Here is a 23149-nt window from a genome sequence, read left to right on the forward strand (position 1 = left end):
AAGATCTCTTTTGCAAGAGAGACCTGGCCAAGAATGGCAGCACGTACAGTTTCTACGCCACGTTCACAAGGAAAGATGTGAAATGCTGCGAGAGAGTGAAGTTATCACCCTTAAATTAAAATGTTACTCCGGAATCTTCACCTGCAAAGCAAAATAATACATTTCTAAGCGTGTTTGTATGATTTTGGATCTTCTAAACATTTATGTTTGCTGGAAACTCCGCCTCTAATGGGACAATGGTTGAGATTGTAGGAACCCGAGCTGCATTTAATCTGTTTTATAGCCCTCGTTATCTCAAGTGCTTCCCTTATTATCATATAAAAAATCACGTGGTGTTCTACTATCTTACCTCGTTTTCTTCTTTTTTTTACGTAAGTCGAGTTGATTCCTGACGACGAGAGTGAACAACTCTTTAATGGTTAAACTCCAGAATAGACGAGAGAAGGAAGGAGTTGAAGAGTTAGAGAGGAAGTGAAAACTTGAGGGTGAAAGCTGGAAGTGAAAAGAGGAAGTCAGCAGGAAGACGTGTGTGTGTGTGTGTGTTTGACTGGAAATGCATCGGTGTGAGTCGACATGTAAAACAATCACAGAGGATTCATCTTTTTGCTCATACTCTTATATATATATTTTTTAAGAAAACTACATTAAAATAGTGTGAAGAAAGTGACTTTTGTGTATATAGATATTGTGTATATTTTAGCTGGTGGATCTTTGTCCCGTCTTTCTAAGGGCCACAATTCTCTCTAACATCTCTAATATTTAACAATATGAGAAAACGATCCTAGTTCCCAGTAAACGTTATAAACAGTTAAAAAACACTTCTTATATAGTGACTGTTTTTTAAAAGATGAATAAATGTGAATTATTGTTCACGTAAAAATAACTACATTTAGTGCAGAACTCGTTCAGACTAGTTCATCTGTGGTGGTGCAACAGATGATGGATCCTCATTTCTTTGGAATTCTACGACCTATTTCTGACTTTCTGTTATATTTTCTATTAAATTAAAGGAGTCATCACCAGGAAATCGCAATTTCTCTTGTTAAAACATGCATATCTGTGTTTGACCTCAGTTGAAACTTGCCTGAAAGGCTGGAGTTTGAAAGTGGCGCCGTTTTTTCGCTTCTGCTCTTTTTCCGAACAGGAATAGAGCATTCCTAAAGCACGAGATTTTGATTCTGCGCCTACGGTGACGTCACCGTGGAGGCTACTTGCATAAGCCCACCCCTCTTTCACCACCCAACCCCGCCGCCTCTTCACTCTCCGGTTCGGGTTCTGACTCTGGTTCGTACATAAATGCCTGAATTCCGTAAGGTTCGTCATTTAGTGTGTGCGCCATGACAGGGGGCTGTTTATGGAGTCTGCATGCAGGCAAGCCCCCCCGGCTCTGTCCTTCCTGCGGCGAATCAACGCGCGCCTCATTACATATTATACAATGCACATCCGGACCAGTCAAAACCTTGCGCGTAATCTCGCGTGATAAAATCGCGGTACGAAAAAGGGTCAGAACAAGCTCAATGTTTGATTAAAATTTTTTTTTTTTTTTCTAATAAGTTTTACGAATTGATCCAAAGCGATCCAAGGGGGGCTGGATACGTATAAAACCAGGTTATGACTCCTTTAAATGATCAGTACCAGGAGCTTCCTGACGGCTCTCATTTCTATCATCTCCGATAGATTTATTTACCTTCAGTTTTAGAAACATTCAAATTGGATTTTTATATATTTAAATAACTGAATCACATGCAAAATGCAAAACACATACGATATATATATATATATACAGTATATATATATATATATATATATATATATATATATATATATATATATATATATATACGACCTGAGCCTCTTTCAAGATATGTTAACTTTTGAGCAGATTAGCACCTTTAAAAGTGAGCCGTATTATCCATCAGCAGTTCCCGGCTACAACGTGACCATTATTGTACAGATATCTCTCCCCAGATTACTTTTAATCTGAAGAAAACGTAAAATCATGACGATTCTCAAGCAAGTTCCGAATGGACATCTTTACTTGTTTCGTGATTTCTAAATGGATGGACTTATGGACGTTTATTCGCCGATGACATCAGAGATAACACCACCTTCAGAAAGTGTAAGTCAAATGCAATCTGAAAATATTAATATAATATAATATAAAATAGATTATGATGTTTGTGTTTTCAGATTTGACCGAGTTATGACTAGAAAGTGGGATTTTTGACGCAAATTGCGACGGGCAGCAAAGATCTGTAGCCTCATTTTATGTGCTCTGTGCATCTTTAATATTCATATTATTATTATTAGATTAAATTCCAGTACCAAGTGAAATTGTCTACTACAGTGTCAATCCCGACCCGACCAGCTGGTGGCGCCAGACTCCATTCAAATCAAGTGATAATTGTGATGCTGAGAAACCTGCCTGCTCGTGCACAACCAAACACTTAAAACAACTATGTTTGAGACAATAGACCGCCGCCTATAGGAGGCGCCAAAATGAATGCAGGACAAAAACACTTTTTAAAATGTTTATATATGTAATATATAAACATTTTTGTTAAGTGTCACAGTGGAGTCTCGTTTCAGATTTGGGTCGAACTAGAAACACAATCAAAGACGGGAACACAAACCTACGGGTCAGAGGGCCGAAATCTTAACGTGTATTTGTGTTCGAGCCATAATTAATTCAGATTATCATCACTTCCTTGCTGGTGGTGACACTGATGTAATAAACAACCAGGGGGCATGATGGGAAACCTGCTATTTGGTCTTGGACACACACTCAGTGGAGTTTACAGTTTCTGCTCGAGGACATGATATGATCCCAACCAGTCCCAACTGGTGTCAGTGTGAACTTCCAAAAAACCCGTCCTGTAACCCAGATTTGAACAATGGCGGTCTGGAGAATAAAGCGATGAGAACCAGACGAGACGAGTCTAGGAAGGCGAGACAAAGCCGCGAAACCCGAAGCTCCCCACCAACACAATATCCTGAGAGGAACAACTGGTCACGAGGGACGATCCGCTCGTTCACAACGGAAAATCAAGACAAGAAGAAGATAAAACATACGGATTGCCATTGGAGGAACATTTGACCTCGAAGCTTAGGCGAAGGCGTGAGAAATTGAAATACTGACGTGGGAGACGCGTCGGCGGTCTGCAGGATAAAAGGCTGGACGCAGCAGAGACGACGCAACTCTGCAGCTTATCCCGAAACAGGTACTATAGATTTAATTATTTAATCATTAATAATAGGATGTATTTATTGTGATAAATATTTATAATATTTCAATAAGGTCACCTCCAGTCCACACTCCCCCCAACCGTCACCATGAAGGCACTCGGCGTGTCCCTGACGCTGCTCGCCTTCGCTCTGAGCCGAGCCGGCCCGCTCAACAACACCGGCGTCTCCAGCCGCTCGGGCCTCTGCGAGTACACCAGGCAGAGCACCCCCGGAGGCCTCGTCCCGCAGTGCGACGGCTTCGGCGACTTCCTCCCGCAGCAGTGCTCGCATCCACCGGCGTTCTGCTGGTGCGTCAACGTCGTCACCGGCGAGGAGGTACCGAACACCAGGACGCCGCTGGGGACCGTTCCCATTAACTGTGGTGAGTAACATAAGAAGTACAATTACTCAAGTACTGTGCTTCAGTACTGTCTTGAGGTATTACCTTCTTCGGCTGCTTTGTACTCAAATATTGGAGCCTACTGTTACTTCGTACGTCATGCATGGAGATGCACCGAAGCAGACACTGATATCTGATATCAGTCCGATAACAGCCGGATCGCCTGTCGGATGCCATTGTTTTTGAATCCGTGACATCATCTGTTCTGATTGAGCGACGTCATGATATCATGACGTCATGACGACGATCTCTTCGGAATCCCAATGTGTTCCCACGTTGTTGAATTGAAATACCGCTGAGAAAGTCTGTTTTCTTTGCAGACAGCGGGTTCTACTGCCCGTACGACTGGTCGCGCTTCGGAAAACAGTGTTTTGTCTTCATCGACAGCCCGAAGACTTGGGCTGAAGCTGAGGTGAGGACCGCCCACACCTCCGCTCACACCGCAATGAATCATGGGAAGACCCTTTGTCCTCTTGTCACCTCCAGGGTTACTGTCAGTTCGAATGGGCCAACCTGGCGTCGGTCCAGAGTCCCGAGGAGGATCACTTCATCCAGGGTCTGACCAGAGGGGCGACCCACGAGTTCCCCCAGACCTGGATCGGTGGCAACGATGGTGTCCATGTACGAAGGCTCCTCACTCACACTATGTCGTTTTTTAATACAATATATATGATAAACAGCACTTTTTATTGGCAAAGACGTGTACCAACACTATTTCCCGTCCGGCATGACAGTAATCGTTAATATAGCATCATAGAAAACAGTGAAATTAACTGTTATAAACCTCAAAACTACAAAATAAAAGCTTTAAAGTTTGGGTTCAGTTTGGTGTGATAACAAACGTGTGAATGTGATGAACTTTTGTATTTTGTTCATTTCAACAATGCATTTCCTGTTTATATCCATGGTGTCTTTCTGTCTGCAGTCAAATTTTTGGATGTGGAGCGACGGCTCCAAGTTTACCTACGAGAACTGGTACCGGGTCTACGTGGGGGAGAGGACGGACCACTGTCTGAAGATCAACTACGGATGTAAGAAACTGCTCTTGTTTAATAGTCAGTTTATGTATTTATGATGATACTGTTCTATAAGAGACAAAAAATCAAACACAAGCGATCTCTCCAAACTCTTTATTGCCTCTAATATTTGTCTTTGGGGATAAATTGAAGATTCACTACAACCGGGATGAAAATCCTGCTTGTGCTGCCACCCAGTGGTTGCCACATGTCAGTGTGTCAATTTCTATTTTGCTAATGTGTTAGTACACGTTTTAATGACTAACACAAAATCTCTAAATTGACGTTTAGGAATTCACTGTTATAACGACTTCTTTGGCCGACAGTCACTCTTTCTTTGCTTGAAACCACTGAAGCGTTCTGTGTTGCAGTCAACAGGAAGTGGAACTACGCCTCATGTGACGATACGCACCCTTTCGTTTGTGCCAAGAAGATCTGAACCGACCGGGTCCGACAGCTGGAGAACAGAAGGTTCAAGTCCGGGCAGTCCGCCACCGAAGACCTGGTTTCTGGTCCATGTGAACTCCATGTGGGCCTCTCTGGTCCTGGACCAACCAGTCCAACTCTCACCTTCATCGGCATATGGCCTCCTTCTTTGACATTTACTCGATACAATCCAGGAATTGTTTTTCTGATATCAATATAATTATTGATAAGCACATAAAATGTAAAAAGACTGTAATTGCAAAATATGTAAATAAAGTGATGACGAGGAAAAGTGTTCTTTATTGAAATGTGATTAAAAACAGTGTATTTCTTGCCTGAAGCCTTTTGATCCTGTTTAAAATTTGTAGTTGTTTTTTAAATCAGGATTCACCAACATTTGACATCCAGCTGAACATGGTGTTTGTGTTACGCAGCGCGGCCTTTTGGACTGACAAACAACGGTTGCTCAATTTGTCCTCATTTTCCCAAAAGTGATTCGCAAATACGCCTTCGGTGTGTCAGCTGACTTTTCATCTTCACAGAGCAAATATGAACTTTTCACTGTCAATTTTAAGCCAAATCAGGTTTTTACTAAAGCTGAGAGCAGGAGAATGTTGTTTCCCTGGAATCGTACATGAGGTTTGGTTGTGTGGAATGTAGTTTTATAAGAGACGGGATGGTTAATGATGATATTAAACTGAATGTAATCAATCTCCCATAGTGAATACTTTTACTACTTTGGGTACATTTAGCTCGTAATAGTAGTTTTACTTGAGTAGAATTTAAAATGCAGGACTTTTATTCTACCACTTCTACTCTTATTGAGCATATAATGAGAGGAAAAGTCTAAATGATGATTTTAAACAAATATTTCAAAAACATTTAACTGGATGTTTGTGGTGACACTCCAAGCGTCCTTCTGACCTTTGATCCCTCTCCGGTCGATCGGTTCAGTCAACCAAGGGACTCTGACTCATGTTGGGTAAACGGTGTTTTAAGGAGGATCAATGCCGGTTTGGGGGCGGAGTTCCCCGGATAAAAAGCTGGTCCGGGCGGGATCCGGGACAGAAGAGGAGCGAAGGAGCACTGCTGAGGACTTCTTCAGAAAGAGAAACCTGATTTTGAGCGATGAGGACGCTGCTGCTGCTGTGTGTGTGTGTGACGGCCGTCTTCACGCAGGGCGACCTGGATTATGACGACTACAGCACGGTGATGTCATCACTCCCGTTCAGTCAATTCAGATGAATGAGTGGAAAACAGGAAGAATCCCTGTTAAATGTTTGAACCCTTTTTAGCCGAATGTTCAGATTTCTGTTCTGGTGGAAAATTATACGAACAATTATCTTATTTACGTAATCATAGGGACATCTATTAGTTCAAATAAAAAATATATTTGTATCTATTTTTTTATCGTAACCATGTGACAACTCACGTCACAGCATGATGGAGTCTTTCTCATTAATAACAGATAATGTAGTTTTATTTTTAAAACAACCGTTTAAAATACAACTATGACAGGAAACATTTGCTTTTCATCTTCAATAAATTCTAAATATCATTTATCTCCCACAGGACGGCAACACCTCACCAGCAAAGAATGCCACAGTAAGTACTTTTACTGCTACAAGTACCATGTGTATCAGGAATAACATTTATTTTTATTCATTCATCATGTCTCATTAGATACTTTATAATTGTAAGTAAACAACTGTTCTTATCTGTAATATACATTTTTTTATGTTTGAAACAGTGGAAGTTCACAGCATTTATATTAATATTATTAATATAAATGTCTGGGAAAATATTGTGATTTAGATATTTGATAAAATAATATTTGATAAAATATTTATTTTGTAATTTAACTGCATTTGTAGTTTTTTTTTTATTTAATTCATGACAATCTGCAAGTTTTACCACTTTGTAATCATAACAGTGGAAGTTCACTGCATTAATCATCATTATTTGATTAACACGTCTTAACAAATGTGGTGATTTTTATTTATGACGATCAGCAGTGATAAACAGGTAAAAAAGGATTTTAATTATTAAAATATAATCACAGCTCATCTGCAAAGAACTTAATACAAAGAACTAATCTTCAACCCTGCAGAGAATTTGAAACACAGTTTGATCATGAATGAATTTAGTTATTCTGCTTCATTTTGTCTCGTTTGCTGTTGTTTCCCTGCAGACTGGAGATCTTGGGGCTCGAGGTCACCGTCCAGTAACGAGGGGCAGGGACAGCTACACCGCCAACCGCTATGCCCCCCCACCCATCAGCCAGGGAGCCCGGTACGCTCAAACACATCAAAACATGTTTGATATAGAAGTATGCATCTTTTACTGTCAGGGTATTAGTATCTTCTAACCGTGCATCTGAATTTCTGAGATGAGTTTATGATTTGATATAAGATAATGGGTTTATACGCGAACTACAGATAAACGCAGTAGAAAGCAACTAAGTGTAGTTACTCAATACTGTACTTGAGTATTTCCATTCTCTGCTAATTAAAACTTAATTTCAGAGAAAAAAAATATACTTTTCACTTTGCTATATTTGTTTAAGAGTTTAAATAAACCTCCAGTTTTTACTTATGATCCATTATAAGTATTAAAATAGTCCCCGTCTGGGTGCCGTGAGCGTCGTGTAGGAAGTTCTACTGTAATCTGACAACATGAGCGACATTTCCCATCCTTCGGTCAGGTATCGCGGCCGGCCGACTCCAGCGCCCGTTGCCGGACAGAAGCAGGAGAAGAAGCAGCAGCCTGATGAAGGAGGATGCACACATGCAGCGGAAGAGATGGTAGGTCGGATGTTTCTTTAGTATGTCTTACAAACGCTCAGAAATGTACTCAAAGTACAAAATTAAAGTATCCTATGAAGGACGTTTCTACTGGCTGGCTTTAAACAAGGTGAACTGAATCTGGTGTCTTATTAATAAGTAAACAGATCATCGAAAATTCTCCTCAAAGGCATTAAAACTAAACGTAGAAAGTACAGATATTTTTCTTTTAAATGTAGGGAGTCAAAGTGAAAAAGTTCTCAGGGACATAAATACTCAAGTAAACTACAAGATACCTTAAGATTCTACTTAAGTACAGTAACAAAGTTTTTGTACATGTGAACAAAGTACTTTTCTTTATTGTTTCAATTTCATAATCATTTCAAGCCATGATGGATATTTTGTTAACAAACTTGTTAACAAAGTTTGATTGGTTGGTCAATGAAATGTGGATGGCTGTCACTGATCACCTGACCAGAGATTGTCCCGCCCCCCAGGGTGTCTTGTGTCCCACCGGCTGCGAGCTGAAGACGACACTCGTGAAGCAAGAGAGAAACGTCAAGACGGTAACAAAAACAGGAATTATATTTTAATTCTTTTTGTTTCTTGAAATGTTGCGTTTAATAGCTTGAAATCTAAATGCAGGGAATCGTTGGGCTTGACTTTCTTTTGTGTGTACATTTCTCACAGAGCATTAACGAACTGAAGCCTCAGGTGGACGAACTCACGCAAAACTCCAACAACGTCTTCAACTACGTCAACAGCATGTCAGGTTCCCTGAGGGAGCGGCAGAGGATCTTCACCGGTGAGGAACAAATCCTGACTGTGGTTTGTGACGTGCACAATGTGTCCGAACAGTGAAATCAGGACCCTTTCTCTTCCACTAATATGTGAGCTTTCAGAAAAAAAGGACTTTTTAAAAGCTTGGCACGTTGACGTTTGCAGTTTTGCTATGGTGCGATACGGAAGACAATCAGGACCACATGCAAAAATGTTCTTGAATTCAGATTTCTTTTTTCTCAGAATTCTCAGAGGAATTCATTTACGCAACACAAGTCCACTTAATCACAAAGATGTAAACTTAAACAGACAAGTTTCAATGTAGTGATCATCTGTTTAAATGGGTTAATGCAATAATCAAAACAAATTAAAAAGTGATTTTTTCTGTCCCACAAATCCTTGTGAAACACAGCATGGAGTTATTATGAACTAAACATTTAAAGTTGTTCCTCTTGTCCATCCATCTCTCCGTCATCTCAGACAACAACAGGGTGGTCACTGAATACACAGATCGGGTGGAGGACCAACACGCCTACATCAAGGAGACGGTGGACACTGTCTTCCCCTCCAACATCAGAGTGCTGCAGGTAAATGAGTGCTGACACTTTTTTCCCTTTTTAGTTAAGTAAAGCTTCATCTTGGAAACACGTTGAGTCTATATCTAAGTCTGAGTGTCTTGCAGGGGGTCCTGGACAAGATCAGGCTGAAGATCCAGAAGCTGGAGAAGGCCGTCCAGGCCCAGAGGGAGGTGTGCCTGGAACCGTGCAAGACCAGTTGTCCCATACCGGTGGTGTCTGGTAAGTGTGGTGCCCCGTCTGGTTTTATAGAAGTCTATAAGAAAATGGTCCTACTTCTCTGCTGGCCACCAGGGGGCGACTCCTCTCTGGTTGTATAGAAGTCTATGAGAAAATGGTCCTACTTCTCTCTGCTGGCCACCAGGGGGCGACTCCTCTCTGGTTGTATAGAAGTCTATGAGAAAATGGTCCTACTTCTCTGCTGGCCACCAGGGGGCGACTCCTCTCTGGTTGTATAGAAGTCTAGAGAGCATGAGGGAAGAGCATGCAGAAAAAGTGTTAAATGTGTGTGATGGATTAGTTTGCCTTTGTTTAACCTCTGCTGTGTGGTTCAGGTAAGGAGTGTGAGGATATCTTCCGTCGCGGAGGAAAAGACTCCCAGATGTACCTGATCCAGCCCGACGCCTTATCCCCTTCATACAAGGTCTTCTGTGATCAGACCACCCAGAATGGAGGTGAGAGTGGAACTCACTTTGGCCGCCTAAACATTCAGTTTTGGATATTAAGGCCTTTGGTGGTCTCTCTGGGTTTTTAGCAGAACTTATTTTTTTTCTCCTTAGGATGGCTTCTCATCCAGAACAGGATGGACGGCAGTGTGGACTTCGGCCGACGTTGGGATGAATATCGACGCGGTTTCGGCAACATCGCCTTCGACGCTGGCAAGGGTCACTGTGAGACTCCAGGTAAGAAAGACTGTTGAAGGGGACCAGTAGGGGGGGAAGTGACTAAGTACATTTATTAAACTAGTGTACTACAATTTTGAGGTACTTGTACTCCACTTGAGTCTTTCAATTTTCTGCTAATTTTGTACTTGTACTCTAGATGTCAGAGGTGAATATTGAAAATCCATCCATTGTCTACCGCTTATCCTGTATTCAGGGTCGCGGTGGGGGGTGGGGGCTATCACAGGGCTAACACATAGAGACAGACAACCATTCACGCTCACATTAATATTGAAAATATTATCACCAAAAAGTTGGTGTTTCTACACTGTAATATTGCTACTATTACTTGAGTAAAAAAATCTCAATACTTTTTCCACCACTGGTGGAAACCATTTTGTTATCTAAGACATGTCACACCTATTCATATCCAGCATTATTACTTGAGTTTGTCTTTGGTCATGTGACAGGTGAATACTGGCTGGGGAATGACCGCATCAGTCAGTTGACCAAGATGGGCCCCACTGAGGTTCTCATTGAGATGGAGGACTGGACAGGAGCCAAGGTGAGTCCTCAACAGCTCATATCGCTTGTCATGTCAAGTCTGAAGTGAGGGTTAGTCTGGAGGTCCTATGCTGCATGTCACATCCCCCTCTCTCTCCCATGTTTCCTCTCTGTCCACTGAAAAAATAAAAAGGTGTCTATGCCAGGAGAAAACCTTAAAAAGAAGCCTTAGTGATTTTTTTCTAATAAAAAAGGTCATACTATAGCATGAAGAATATTCACGAAAAATAAATTCCTGAATTTTTTTTTTAAAATATTAAAAAGCCATAAAAATCGCTCGTATCGCTTGTCGCACTAAGTCTGAGTGTAGAGATTCCAAAACAGGCATAAAAAGCCATGGTCAAATTTTTCAGGGAAAAAAAAAGTCATACTATAGCATGTCGAAAAAAAAATGAAAAATCGACAAAATTCATAAAATGTTGTAAAAGTGATTTAAAAGTCATAACGTATGCTTATATATCGCGTGTCAATCAAAGTCTAAGTGTACCGAGTCCAAATAAGTCATATAAGGGGTTGTCATGGCTTGCAGGTGGTCTAGTGGTTAGAGTGCATGCCCTTTACCCATGTAAACATATATGGAGATCACACTGGTTCGAATCCCGGCTGGAGGTTCTATGCTGCATGTCACGTCCCCCTCTCTCCCCCATGTTTCCTCTCTGTCCACTGCTAAATAAAAAGGTGTCTATGCAAGAAAATCACCTTTAAAAAAAGAAGCCTAAGTCGTATTTTCCTAAAAGTAAAGTCATACTATAGCATGTCGTATTGACGAAAAAGTCGGTCAAAATAAATTAATAAAAAATATTAAAAAGTCATACAAATCGCTCGTATCGCTTGTCGCGCCAAGTCTGAGTGTAGAGATTCCAAAACAGGCATAAAAAGCCATGGTCACATATTTTGGGGGAAAAAAAAGTCATACTATAGCATGTCGAAAAAAAAGTGAAAAATCGACAAAATTCATTACATGTTGTAAAAGTGATTTAAAAGTCATAACATATGCTTGTATATTGCTTGTCAATCAAAGTCTCAGTGCAATGAGTCCAAATGAGTAAAAATTCATAAAATGTTCATTAAAAATCGCTCGTATCGCTTGTGAGTCAAAACAGGCATAAAAAGCCATGGTCAAATATTTCAAAAACAACAAGTCATACTACAGCATCTTGAAAAAAAGTCATCGTATATTCAGTCCTAAAAAATGTAAATGAGTATTGTATGCCATAATAAAAGTCTTGTTTCCGACGTTTCCCAGTGTTTCCTTGTTTGCAATGTACTGTTTCACAATGAACACATTAAGCTTCAGGAGCTGGAACTGAATTCTCCCCAAACCCTCCGTGTAGGTCTACGCCCAGTATCAGCAGTTCACCATCCAGTCAGAGGCGTCCAACTACGTGATGGCGGTTGACGGTTACTCGGGTAACGCTGGCAACTGTTTCCTGGAAGGATCCCTGCAACTCTTCGGTGAAAACCGCACGATGACCATTCACAACAGTATGATGTTCAGCACCTACGACCGAGACAACGACAACTGGTAAATGTCTTTATTTTCTACCATCGACTCCCGGATTCGAACAACCCTACATTAGCTAAAAGTAGCTGCTGTAGCTCAGCTAATAAGCTAAAATAGCTTCATTTCTCAGTTTGCCATTGGTCAACTAGCTGCACAAGTAAAGTTCACGTTAAATCAGCTTCATCGGTGTCGGGTTCTCGTATAACTAAGCCCCTTTTTCCTCCGAACCAGGACCCCAGGGGATCCCTCCAAACAGTGCGCCAGGGAGGACGGCGGCGGCTGGTGGTACAACCGCTGCCACTCGGCCAATCCCAACGGCCGATACTACATGGGCGGAGCCTACACGAGTCACATGGCCAAGCACGGCACGGACGACGGCGTGGTGTGGATGAACTGGAAGGGGAGCTGGTATTCACTGAAGGCCATCGGCATGAAGATCAGGCCGTACTTCGCCCCCAACAATTAATCACATCGGAAAAACGCCACACACACACGCACACAGGAAGGAAACCGCCAAAATAAAAGACACCAAAGTAAGTGCTTGGGGGGGCCAAAATGGAGCCACCTACTCAACTCATCACTAAATCAACGTTAAATGAATAAACAAGTGTGTCTTTTATTTTAGCGCTAACCTTTATGCTGATGACACCCACATTTACACACAACTAACAGCGAATCATGATGTGAAAAAGAGCTGAAGATGTAATCCGTTTATAAAATGAGCATGAACAAGTGGTGCTGTGATCTGTCTGGTGATGTGTGACGTCTTCAGAGTGAAACACTGGGACGAGTTGACGTCTCAACTGTCCTCCGCTACTCAATAAACACATTGAGGAACATACTTCCTGTCTGCTCTGGTCGTTTTTTTTACAGTTTTACTTCCCTTTAAAGTGGCTTTGGACAGGAAGCTGAATCCTTCCTTGTTGTAAGCCTGTCAAAATAAAACATAAATAACATAAGAGGAAACAAAAAAGTATGTTCTGACAATCAAGTTTATTTATTAAGTCAAAACAAAAATAAATAAATGAAGAGGTACATACAACTAGTATTTATGTGAACAGTGTACACTAAAGTAATATATACTGGGATTAAGAAAGTTGTCTGTATTAATTTAGCAAGATAGAATATAATATATGCTGTGTTACTTACATAGTATGAGATACAATAAGGGCTAATGCAATAATAATAATAATAAAATAATAATCCAGCAGAACATCAAATGTATGTGGATCAAATGTAATATATCATTAAAAAAACTACTATAGTACTATAATGTGTGAATTAAATGGTAAGTATTGTATAATATATAAAGATATATAATATATACAGCAACGTCCAAAAATGAATCAGTCCAACAGGAGAGATTCAAGATCATCTAAAAATGGGGGGAAATAACAGTTTTTTTTGGTCTGTAGTTGATGTTTGTTAGCTTTTAAATTTAAATGTTTTTACCAGTGAAGACAGACAATATTGAATGATAATACATTCAGTGACTTCCATAAAAAAAAGTTTTAATTTACGTGTTATTTATTGAGCGTTTCCCGTGAAAAGTGATTTTTTTTAGAAATGTCAGTTGTGAACAGAAAGCGTGGCGTCATCAGCAAACAGAGATAAAAGCAGCGGTGGTGTTGCAGAAACACCCATCGTCTCCTCCCACGGTGACCCGTCAAACTTCTGCCGGAACCAGATCCTCCAGGACCAGCTGGTTCTGTCTGATGTCCTCAAACTGGGTCAACAGTTCTCTCCGGACCGCCGGGATGCTCTTGTAGTCGCCAGGCGGCGGCCCGACGTCCGCCAGCTGCAGCCTCACACGTGGTATGTGTTCTGGAGGCGTGGCGGACTTCTTTCTCTGGTGGAGGGTCTGGTCCCTCTGGTCCCCCAGGTTCCCCTGGTCCACGTCGATCTGAAGGGTCCGATAGGCGAGATGGTCGATGCTTAATGTTAACGCTGACCGGCAGGATCCGGAGCACGCTCGCAGCTGCATGTCGATCTCCACCTGGTGGCGTAAAGCAACACTTAACGTGGTTCTCCTAAAAAGGTTGACAGGATATGACATCACACAGTTCTTCAGTAGTATTACTGTGTGGAGCTGAGGATAAGACAGCCTCTCCCCCGGGTCTCACCTCGGTTCGATACAAGTCCCGCACTTGTTTGCGGACGCCTCTCTTCAGCTCTGTCAGCTGCGTCGCAAGCCGTGACGACCGTTGCCGTAGCAACGAGAGGTTCCTGGCCAATCCGTCGGCGTCCTCCACGAACTTCAGCTCGGAGACTGCAGACGGACATGGAGTTAATCAGCCAGCAGCCCGTCTCACACCCCACCAGAGCCCGTCTCACACCCCACCAGAGCCCGTCTCACATCCCACCAGAGCCCGTCTCACACCCCACCAGAGCCCGTCTCACATCCCACCAGAGCCCATCTCACACCCCACCAGAGCCCGTCTCACACCCCACCAGAGCCCCTCTCACACCCCACCAGAGCCCGTCTCACATCCCACCAGAGCCCGTCTCACACCCCACCAGAGCCCGTCTCACATCCCACCAGAGCCCGTCTCACACCCCACCAGAGCCCGTCTCACATCCCACCAGAGCCCGTCTCACACCCCACCAGAGCCCGTCTCACATCCCACCAGAGCCCGTCTCACACCCCACCAGAGCCCGTCTCACATCCCACCAGAGCCCGTCTCACATCCCACCAGAGCCCGTCTCACACCCCACCAGAGCCCGTCTCACATCCCACCAGAGCCCGTCTCACATCCCACCAGAGCCCGTCTCACACCCCACCAGAGCCCGTCTCACATCCCACCAGAGCCCGTCTCACACCCCACCAGAGCCCGTCTCACATCCCACCAGAGCCCGTCTCACACCCCACCAGAGCCCGTCTCACACCCCACCAGAGCCCGTCTCACACCCCACCAGAGCCCGTCTCACATCCCACCGGAGCCCGTCTCACACCCCACCAGAGCCCGTCTCACATCCCACCAGAGCCCGTCTCACATCCCACCAGAGCCCGTCTCACACCCCACCAGAGCCCGTCTCACACCCCACCAGAGCCCGTCTCACACCCCACCAGAGCCCGTCTCACATCCCACCAGAGCCTGTCTCACAGTGTCTGTTGATGAAGACCCTCCGGTAGTAGCTGTAGATGCTGGTCATCGCCGCCATGGTGTCCTCCGCCGCGTCCTCGTACCTCCTCGCCGACTCACACACTGTCCTCAGCCTCCTCGCCACGCTGCAATCCGTCTGGGAGATCAGACCCTGGAGTCGGCAGCCAGACGGGCACTTGGACTCCTTCAGAGAGGAACACCGGGGTTTTGCCGGGTGAGGGGTAGCAACAGACCCGACTTCCTCCTCTGCTCCTGTCATAATAACAACGGCCACTAGGGGTCGTCGGTGCAGCAGGCTGCCTTTAACCCGTCTGATAACAGCTGATAGTGTTGGGCAAGTTACTTCAAAAGCGTAATGCATTATTTATTACTTGTTACTGTCATTTCAAAGTAATTAGTTACATTACAATATTACTGTCTTTGAATTGTAAGGCATTACACTACTTTTACATTACTTTTGCATTACTTTTGGCCAAAATAAAAGGAAATATGGATTTTTTGTTCTCAATAGATCTTCTTGTGTTCAATGCAGCTCATTACACAGCAGGATGTGATGTTTTTCGCTTCAAAATAAAAGAACGAAAAACGGAAAATGACTCGTATCGTGTTATTCGTTTAAAAAACGGAAAACGAGAAACCGAAAACGACCTGTTAACTGATATTAGATATTGTGTTCATGAATGGGATTCGGGGATGAAATAACAGGGCGAAATTACCTGAAAGCCTACCTGAGACATTTAGGGGAGCCGGGAGCCGCTCCGTGAGTCGGTGTCCAGCTCATGGAGCCTGCTAACAACAGCGCTTCATTAACATAGTGTAGAGTTACACGGACCGGCTTTCACACTTTTCCAAAAGTGGAGCGTATGCCCATCTCGCGATCGCGAATGTAGAGTCGATTGATTTCGGGTTTAAAATGCATTGTAACGCGCGTTACTGAGATTTGTACCGAGTAAAATATTACCAGTTTTTTTTTGTAATGCCTTACATTACCGCGTTACAGCAAAACGTAATGCATTACAGTAATGCATTACTTTTGTAACGCGTTACTCCCAACACTGACAGCTGATTACACATTTATCTTTTATCACTCAAATGTTCCAGAAGCAAAGTGACTTTTGTACTCAAAGATGATTGATTGATTTAAAAAAAACAACAACATATTTCAACACAGGAGAAGGAAGCTTGATTTGCAGCATTGGCAGAAAATACTGAATCGGCAGAAAATGTCACTGCAAATATCTGTCACTCCACTGGTTCGTGTCCTTCATTGATTGGCGGATCAACTTGGTTTTGCTCACCCAGTCATCATCGGAGCACAGAGCAACGTCCGATGTCACCGGACAACCCCCATCCATGTGACCGGATGGCTGTCGGCCATCTTTATCCTGCCGCCTCATCAGCCTCACACAAACTGCAAACAAACAAAGCAAACAGAAAAAAAACAGGTCAGTTCCCCTTCAACCGCAGTTTACATCAAACACAACGTCATGCTGTGAACGTCAATGTTTTAGTTATAAAAAGACGATCCAAAACTGCTTTTCATGACTTTTCTTTTACTTTTTGATTTGTATTTACAATCACTGAAATTAGTTGGTTTGATGAAATGTACATCTGTGTCATAATAAACATTTTAATTGCTGCTGTGTGTTATTATTTTTGGAAGGTATATGATGGCTACTTAAACAGGATACCTACACAGAGGGGCCCCTGTGTGGACCCTAACCCCTACGTGGACCCCTATGTGGGCTCCGATCTCTCTGGGACAAAATTAAAAACAAACAGGTTTCATTGTTGCCTCCAAATGTTCCTAAAACATAAAAAGAAAATAAAGTGACACTTTTGGTGAATTCTGACAATATAAATGTGTGTACATTTGTAAAAGATGTATTTGTATTACTTGAATAAGTTGCTGAATGAAACAGTTTTTACACAATATAATATTTTATGTCAAACACGATGAATGAAATAGTTGACTCTGCAAACATATTTATAGGCGAGTTAACTCACAACTTGTCTTTATTTCAGTGTGATGCTTTAGATTTCTTTTTTATTTGAATACATATATTTCCACTTACAGTTTAGTTGCAGTGAAACATTTTTAAATTGCCTACAACAAATAAGAAAAATCCTCGTTTTTGGCAGAAAATAACATTCGTGAAAATGATTATGGCGGACATTTATTTGGTAGTTGACAGAGTATGTGAGAGGTCAAGGGTCAAATATCTGCACATGTGTGATGTTTTTTTTTTAAATTGGGCAAATTTGGTGATTTTGACAAATTTTTTAATTGATTATGTCAAATTAAAAGCATATTTATGTGTCATAAAGTGTTTCAAAATAAAATAAAATATTCTACAATCAAGATATCTCATACATTAATAGTTAAAATTAATACATTAAAAAAAGTGTTTTTTCTGATTAAAAGATTTTTTACAATATATAAAAATTAATAATTTGAATACTTCTATAGGCATGTTTTGTAATATTTTGTGTATTTGTAACATTACTTTCACGGTGAGTGCAAAAGATTTCAACCAATAAATGTAAAAGAAAACACGACGAACCAGAGCAGCTGAAGTGAACAGTGAATCTTTATTGATTGAGCGGAGTTCGTACACTGGAAACATCGGGTCCCGAGAACACTGCTGAGATAAACAGGTCAGTGACATCACACACATCCATACAAGGAAACGCCCACGCTGCACTCTCTCAATGGTTAACGGACAAAATCAACAGACGCTGATCGTTGGGCTCGAACGTCTCTTTTGGCCTTGAATCCACAAAAGTCTATTTTTGTTAAGTTATCGGTTTAAAACGCGGTCGGTCGTATGAACATCCGGACCTTTTTCAGGCTGTAGTTGGTCGGTTTAAACGTGGACCACACAACGCCGTTCAGGATCTCGTACGCAGCGTTTTTCTCCGGCTCGTACACGCCTCTGTAATAAACGCCGTTCAGGTTCGCCGCCTGGCAGTTGTTGTACCACCAGCCGCCCCCGTAGACCTTGGCGCAACTCTCCTCCCACGCGTCGTTGTCTCGGTCGAAGGTGCTGAACTTCATCCCGGCGTGGGACCGCTTGGCCCCCGCGCCGCCGGCCCCCAGGGCGTCGCCAGCGTCCCCGGTGTACTGGGACACGTGCAGCGGGTACCCCTCCTCCTCCGAGCCGACCCTGACCGTGTACTCCGCATTGGCCACGCCCCCTTCCCAGTCCTCCAGCTCCACCCTCAGCATGGTCTCGCCACGGCTCGTCAGCAGGTGGAGGTTCTGGTTGCCGAGCCAGAATCCCCCCGCGCCCGCCGCGTCCACCGAGCCGAAGCCGCCGCGGTACTCGGCCCAGGTGCGGTTGAAGCTGAGCACGGCGCTCTCCCGCTGCTGGACTAACAACCACCCGCCCAGTAGCCCCTCCTGCTGGCAGTACACCACAACTACAGGGGCGGAGCCCGTGCCGCCGGGTCTGATCTTAAACAGGCCGCTCGTTTCCCCGTTCAGGTGGTTCTGGCGGACGTCCACGCAATCTGCGAAAAATAGAGGGGCGAGTTAGCGCCGGCTCGGCGAAACGTAACTTCCCCAAACCCCAGTGTTGCCAATTTGCGTTTGGTGACCCCTAGAAATGTGTTTAAGGCTAGTGGGGTTCTGTTGGAGACTAAATGTGCACTTTGATTAATTGTATCGATAAATAGACATTGATCTCAAACAGGAGAAAAGACTACTGGCTAGCCCCTAAATGCGACCCGCTACTTGGTCTCCGATGTATTCTGGCCATTAGCGTGCTAACAGCTACTTTCAATGCAAAATGGCTAATGTGTTATTTTTTTGTCGACCTCCAGATTTAGCTTTGTAAAAAGACAACATTTTTTTTTAAAAAGAGCCCAAAGATTTGCGTCCTTTCTCTCAGATGACACAAAGACCTGACTTTACAATTACAATTAAACGCATCGTGCTGAACGTGAAAATCTTTTACCCTCAAACAATAACGACGACTCTGTTCGCTTCATATTTTTTTGGTACATAAGGCTAGCTAGCGAAGCTAGCTGACGCTAAAGCACGCCGGCCCGTGTAGGTTTTGTTGTTTTACTCCACGTCGGATGTTTTGGTACCTTTTCCTACATAATCGGCCTGGCGCTCGGTACGTTTGGTCGCCAGGCTGCGGGCGTGGACGTCCGGGTGGTCATCCTCCACGTTGCCCGTTCCGAACATGCCGAGGTCGTCACCGAAGTCTGCGTCGAATGGGTTCCCGAAGTGGGTTTTGGTGTCTAAAAGGCTTCCCTTGGTGCCACTGCTGTGGACGGTCTTGGTTCCAACAGAAGAGGAGAAGGACGAGGAGGAAGAGGAGGAGGAGGAGGAGGAGGAGAAGCCGGGGAAGAGGGAGTCAAACGAATCCTGGGTGAGGTCCGGCAGGTTCTTGCACTCGGGGCCGCCCTCCATCACCTCGTGGCGCTCCTCCACCGGGCCGTCCTTCGTGTGGGTGACCACCGTCTTGATGGTCTTGGTGCAGGAGACGGAGGTGGAGGTGTGGTGGGTGGAGCCGGACTGAGGGGCGAGGCCCGTACCGAGGCCATCGCTGCCGTCGCCTCCCAGCTCGGTGATGGATTTAGACGACGTGACGGAGGACGACGAAGAGTAGGATGTACCTGAGTCCTTGGAGATGGTAGCCGGGGACGACGGGGAACCTTCCGACTCCAGGACCAACGCCACCGCCTTCACCTGCGGACGGAAACGCTCGTCACACTCGGCCCAGGCAGCCAATCAAATCGCTTTACTGCTTAAAACCAACTTCCTTCCTGTTTTGATGCCGGTACGTGTGAAGGGTTGATTTTTTTATTACAATAAACCCAAAAAACTCTTCTTAGTAATATTTTGCATATAAAAACTCAAAATTCTCATTGCCCAATGATTTTCTGGATTTCTCATGTCAATAAATCGGCAGAAAAGTAGATCAACAATGACGCTAAACTAGCTAAACCGCCACTGCACTTTATTTAATCTCAATCCCACCAAATGTGGATTCATCCGCCGCTGAAAATAGTCCCAGAATACCATCCATCCATTGTCTACCGCTTATCCTGTATTCAGGGTCGCGGGGGGGCTGGAGCCGATCCCCGCTGCCTATTGGGCGAAGGCAGGGTTCACCTGGACAGGTAACCAGTCTATCACAGGGCTAACATGTAGAGACAAACAACCATTCACACCTACGGGCAATTGAGAGTAATCAATGAACCTATCCCCATCCTGCATGTCTTTGGACTGTGGGAGGAAGCCGGAGAACCCAGAGAGAACCCACGCTTACACGGGGAGATCATGCAAACTCCACACAGAACGACCACGGGCCCGGGAATCGAACCCCGGATCCTCTCGCTGTGAGGCGACAGTGCTACCCACTACACCACCGTGCAGCCGTCCCAGAATACGCTACTTCCTATTAGTCTGATGAAAAAATAAAGAGCTTCATCTACTGGAAAATAAAACCCCTTTTTTTAAGATTTTCAGGTAAACTTTTTTTTCAAGAATTTGGATAAAGAGGTCTCGGCTGGAGAGTAAAGGCTTCCTCACGTCTTCGAACACGTCCGTCCTCTGCTGTCCCGCGTTGCCGCCCACGTCCAGAGACTTGTAGTTGCTGTCCACGTTGACGCCCTGCAGCGGCCGGCTCTTCATCACGTACAGCGTCCGCACGGCCGTCACGGTCTGGCCAGACTGGGAGTCCAACTGGTTGACCTGCGACAGAAAGAAAGGGGAGGCGGCTTCTCACCAGAATCCAGCAGAGCAGAAAAACGTGAATTTCCTGGGAAGAAATCCAGCTTCACAATAAGCTTTTATAGCTTTTATTAGCTTTGTCGTCCAAAGAAAAATGATGATTATTTCATTAATGTGGTGTTTTACTTTTCTTTTTTTCTTAAGATCTTAAGATTTTAGTCTTCCTTTAAATATATTATTAGCATTTTTTTTAAACCACATCAGTCCGTTTATACAGCTGAACTTAATGAAAATGAAGGCGTATGTTATTGTTTTAGGAGACAAACCTAAAAACCTATTTAATCTGCAGAACCTTTGAATCTATGAATTTATTGCCTTGAATTTAAGCTCATTAAATAAACTGAAATTGTCTCATACCTTTAATCTTTAATCAGTTTGATCTTTTAAGGATAAAATGTGTCTTTTTACAGTGATGAAGTCTTTTACCTTCGACCCAGTTAAACGTCCTCGGAGGGAAACTAGATCCGGTCCTGGTAGGACCACCAGAGTCTTACCTGTTTCTCCAGGGCCACATAGCTCTCCTGGTCCACATCGTACTCGGTGTAGCTTTTGCAGGATCCTTTGCAGGAACGGAGCTTGATGTCGATATCGACCTGCAAGGAGGAGAAAGGGTTAGAAACGCAGTAAACCAGGCCATTAAACACCGGAAACAACTCTTTTAATTAGGCATAAATATGATGTCATCATAACCAGAGAGCTGAAGCTAAAACCGCCTTACAAGAATGATGCAGAGAGAATTAATTATTCAATTAAATGTAAAAGTGTAAATATGGAACATGAGCACATTTAAATTCATGGCCTGAAGGGAATTAAATGGTCAAATATTTGGACAAAGATAATTTCAATGAAAAGAAGTCGACATCGAAAGTGTTTAAACAAGGATGTACAATATTAATATGCTCAAGACATATTTGAGGTAGTTGACTGTCAATTACCAAAATATTGTTAATTTTCCTTAAAAAACAAAAAAAGGAAAATGTTCTCCTTTTCTCTAACGACATTTTGTTTTTTTTTAATTTTATTTGGGTTCTATGGCAACGATGCCGTATATTTAAGGTCGTACAACATTTGCAGGCCGAGAGCGCATGTTGTTTTGCTGCTCCCGAGCCTCCGTACCTCCAGCCGCTGCATCTCGACCACCTGGTCCTTGACGCGGTCCCTTAGGGCGGCGAGGATCCTCAGCTGGCGGTCGATCTTGACCTTCATGTCGCTGATCCTCTGACGGAGGTTCTGGGCCAGGTTGTAGTAGCTGTTATCGCCATCTGGCGGAGGAAAAGGAGGCGGAGTTTAAAACACGATTATCCTGCTAAATAACTGCTTTACTTTTAATGATATTAAAGCTACACATTTTAACGTAACATGTACACGTTCTAAAATGCTTTAAACACACTGGAACCACTTTACGTATAATATTTGAGTGAAAGCGATGAAATAATGCGGATGATGATGAATCACGATAAAGAGTGAACCGACTCACTGGTCTCCAGCGTGAGCTTCTCCCTCAGGATGTCGTAGGTCGTCTTGGACAGCTGGTTGGCGGACCGGTGCTTGGCCTTGTTCTGGTCCAGGAGGCGGCGGATCTTCTCGACCCTGGTCTGAGTCTCGTGGTCGAAGGTGTCGATCAGACCCTGGATCCTGCAGCCCGACGGGCATTTGGAGCCCTGGAGGGGTAACAGACAAGTACACATTTGTTTAAATGGTATTATTTTTAAGTGTCGGTTGAGACATCATGGAGGGTGAGATAATAAAGGCGAGCTGTACCCATTGGTCGTCGGTGCAGAAAGGCCACTCCTTCTCATGGGCACATTTCTCCGATCTGGTGCCTTGCTCCATGGGTCGGGCTCCTCTGGGGTCCACCGGGCTGTGGCCCTGGGGGGCAGGAACAGCTCAATTTAATGTTTGGTGCACAATTATAGAAATCTAATAAATAACAGATGAGATTTAAATGAGGTTCAATAGTGAGAAAAGTGACCACAATGATATCATTTACATGACATACATGAAAACATGACATAAAATGTATTATCATATTATTAAATGATAAGTAAAGTAAAGCTACACTGTGAGAGTTTCAGAGTCCTGATAGTGTTTGAACTCACCAGCGTTGAAGCCACACAAATCAGAGCGAGGCCGACGATCACG

General features: G+C 43.6%; 4 protein-coding genes across 5 annotated transcripts; 2 read left to right on the forward strand and 2 right to left on the reverse strand.

Annotated features, from left to right (window-relative positions):
* Window positions 1-43: 43 nt before the first annotated feature.
* eslec (eosinophil lineage-specific marker) lies at window positions 44-5354 on the forward strand. Of its 2 annotated transcripts, none has more exons than XM_084003316.1 (7): window positions 44-77; window positions 2886-3221; window positions 3299-3607; window positions 3946-4037; window positions 4112-4246; window positions 4551-4656; window positions 5013-5354. In XM_084003316.1, the coding sequence occupies exons 3-7, from the start codon at window positions 3334-3336 to the stop codon at window positions 5078-5080; spliced, it is 675 nt and encodes a 224-aa protein (XP_083859442.1). In that variant the 5' UTR covers window positions 44-77; window positions 2886-3221; window positions 3299-3333; the 3' UTR covers window positions 5081-5354. The 2 variants fall into 2 exon arrangements, with proteins under 2 accessions (XP_083859442.1, XP_083859441.1); XM_084003315.1 differs by lacking the exon at window positions 44-77 and adding an exon at window positions 1977-2431 and having other exon boundaries at window positions 2468-3221.
* Window positions 5355-6585: 1231 nt separating this feature from the next.
* Window positions 6586-12995, forward strand: fgb (fibrinogen beta chain). The gene is made up of 12 exons (XM_084003460.1): window positions 6586-6672; window positions 7259-7359; window positions 7772-7871; window positions 8348-8416; window positions 8541-8655; window positions 9111-9217; window positions 9313-9427; window positions 9760-9879; window positions 9985-10107; window positions 10557-10651; window positions 11985-12175; window positions 12386-12995. Exons 3-12 carry the CDS (start codon window positions 7869-7871, stop codon window positions 12618-12620), a joined length of 1173 nt encoding a protein of 390 aa, XP_083859586.1. The 5' UTR covers window positions 6586-6672; window positions 7259-7359; window positions 7772-7868; the 3' UTR covers window positions 12621-12995.
* A 680-nt stretch (window positions 12996-13675) lies between these two features.
* On the reverse strand, window positions 13676-16709 carry LOC311009365 (fibrinogen alpha chain). Its single transcript, XM_084003488.1, has 4 exons — window positions 16557-16709; window positions 15259-15442; window positions 14278-14423; window positions 13676-14150 (listed from the first exon to the last, which is right to left on the reverse strand). The coding sequence occupies exons 1-4, from the start codon at window positions 16653-16655 to the stop codon at window positions 13821-13823; spliced, it is 759 nt and encodes a 252-aa protein (XP_083859614.1). The 5' UTR covers window positions 16656-16709; the 3' UTR covers window positions 13676-13820.
* Window positions 16710-17831: 1122 nt separating this feature from the next.
* On the reverse strand, window positions 17832-22928 carry fga (fibrinogen alpha chain). The gene is made up of 7 exons (XM_084003487.1): window positions 22769-22928; window positions 22485-22668; window positions 22124-22269; window positions 21502-21600; window positions 20807-20968; window positions 19354-19960; window positions 17832-18771 (listed from the first exon to the last, which is right to left on the reverse strand). The coding sequence occupies exons 1-7, from the start codon at window positions 22838-22840 to the stop codon at window positions 18068-18070; spliced, it is 1974 nt and encodes a 657-aa protein (XP_083859613.1). The 5' UTR covers window positions 22841-22928; the 3' UTR covers window positions 17832-18067.
* Between the last annotated feature and the right edge of the window lie 221 nt (window positions 22929-23149).

The sequence above is a fragment of the Eutrigla gurnardus genome, assembly GCF_963514095.1.
Source record: "Eutrigla gurnardus genome assembly, chromosome: 23".
Taxonomy (NCBI): domain Eukaryota; kingdom Metazoa; phylum Chordata; class Actinopteri; order Perciformes; family Triglidae; genus Eutrigla; species Eutrigla gurnardus.

Bases quoted from the DNA above. Each gene is read 5' to 3' on its own strand.
- fga (XM_084003487.1), bottom strand. From the start codon at position 22,840: ATGGAGCAAGGCACCAGATCGGAGAAATGTGCCCATGAGAAGGAGTGG. The intron at 21,601-22,123 runs GTACGGAGGCTC...TCCTCCTTGCAG, and splicing joins TCGAGATGCAGCGGCTGGAG to GTCGATATCGACATCAAGCT. The intron at 18,772-19,353 runs GTACCAAAACAT...TATTTTTCGCAG, and splicing joins GGCCGATTATGTAGGAAAAG to ATTGCGTGGACGTCCGCCAG.
- fgb (XM_084003460.1), top strand. The intron at 8,417-8,540 runs GTAACAAAAACA...CATTTCTCACAG, and splicing joins AAGAGAGAAACGTCAAGACG to AGCATTAACGAACTGAAGCC. The intron at 9,218-9,312 runs GTAAATGAGTGC...AGTGTCTTGCAG, and splicing joins CCAACATCAGAGTGCTGCAG to GGGGTCCTGGACAAGATCAG.
- eslec (XM_084003316.1), top strand. From the start codon at position 3,334: ATGAAGGCACTCGGCGTGTCCCTGACGCTGCTCGCCTTCGCTCTGAGC. The intron at 4,247-4,550 runs GTACGAAGGCTC...TTCTGTCTGCAG, and splicing joins GTGGCAACGATGGTGTCCAT to TCAAATTTTTGGATGTGGAG. The intron at 4,657-5,012 runs GTAAGAAACTGC...TCTGTGTTGCAG, and splicing joins TCTGAAGATCAACTACGGAT to TCAACAGGAAGTGGAACTAC.
- LOC311009365 (XM_084003488.1), bottom strand. From the start codon at position 16,655: ATGAGGCGGCAGGATAAAGATGGCCGACAGCCATCCGGTCACATGGAT. The intron at 14,424-15,258 runs GTGAGACAGGCT...GTCCGTCTGCAG, and splicing joins GGTCTTCATCAACAGACACT to TCTCCGAGCTGAAGTTCGTG. The intron at 14,151-14,277 runs GTGAGACCCGGG...TTACGCCACCAG, and splicing joins GGGACTTGTATCGAACCGAG to GTGGAGATCGACATGCAGCT.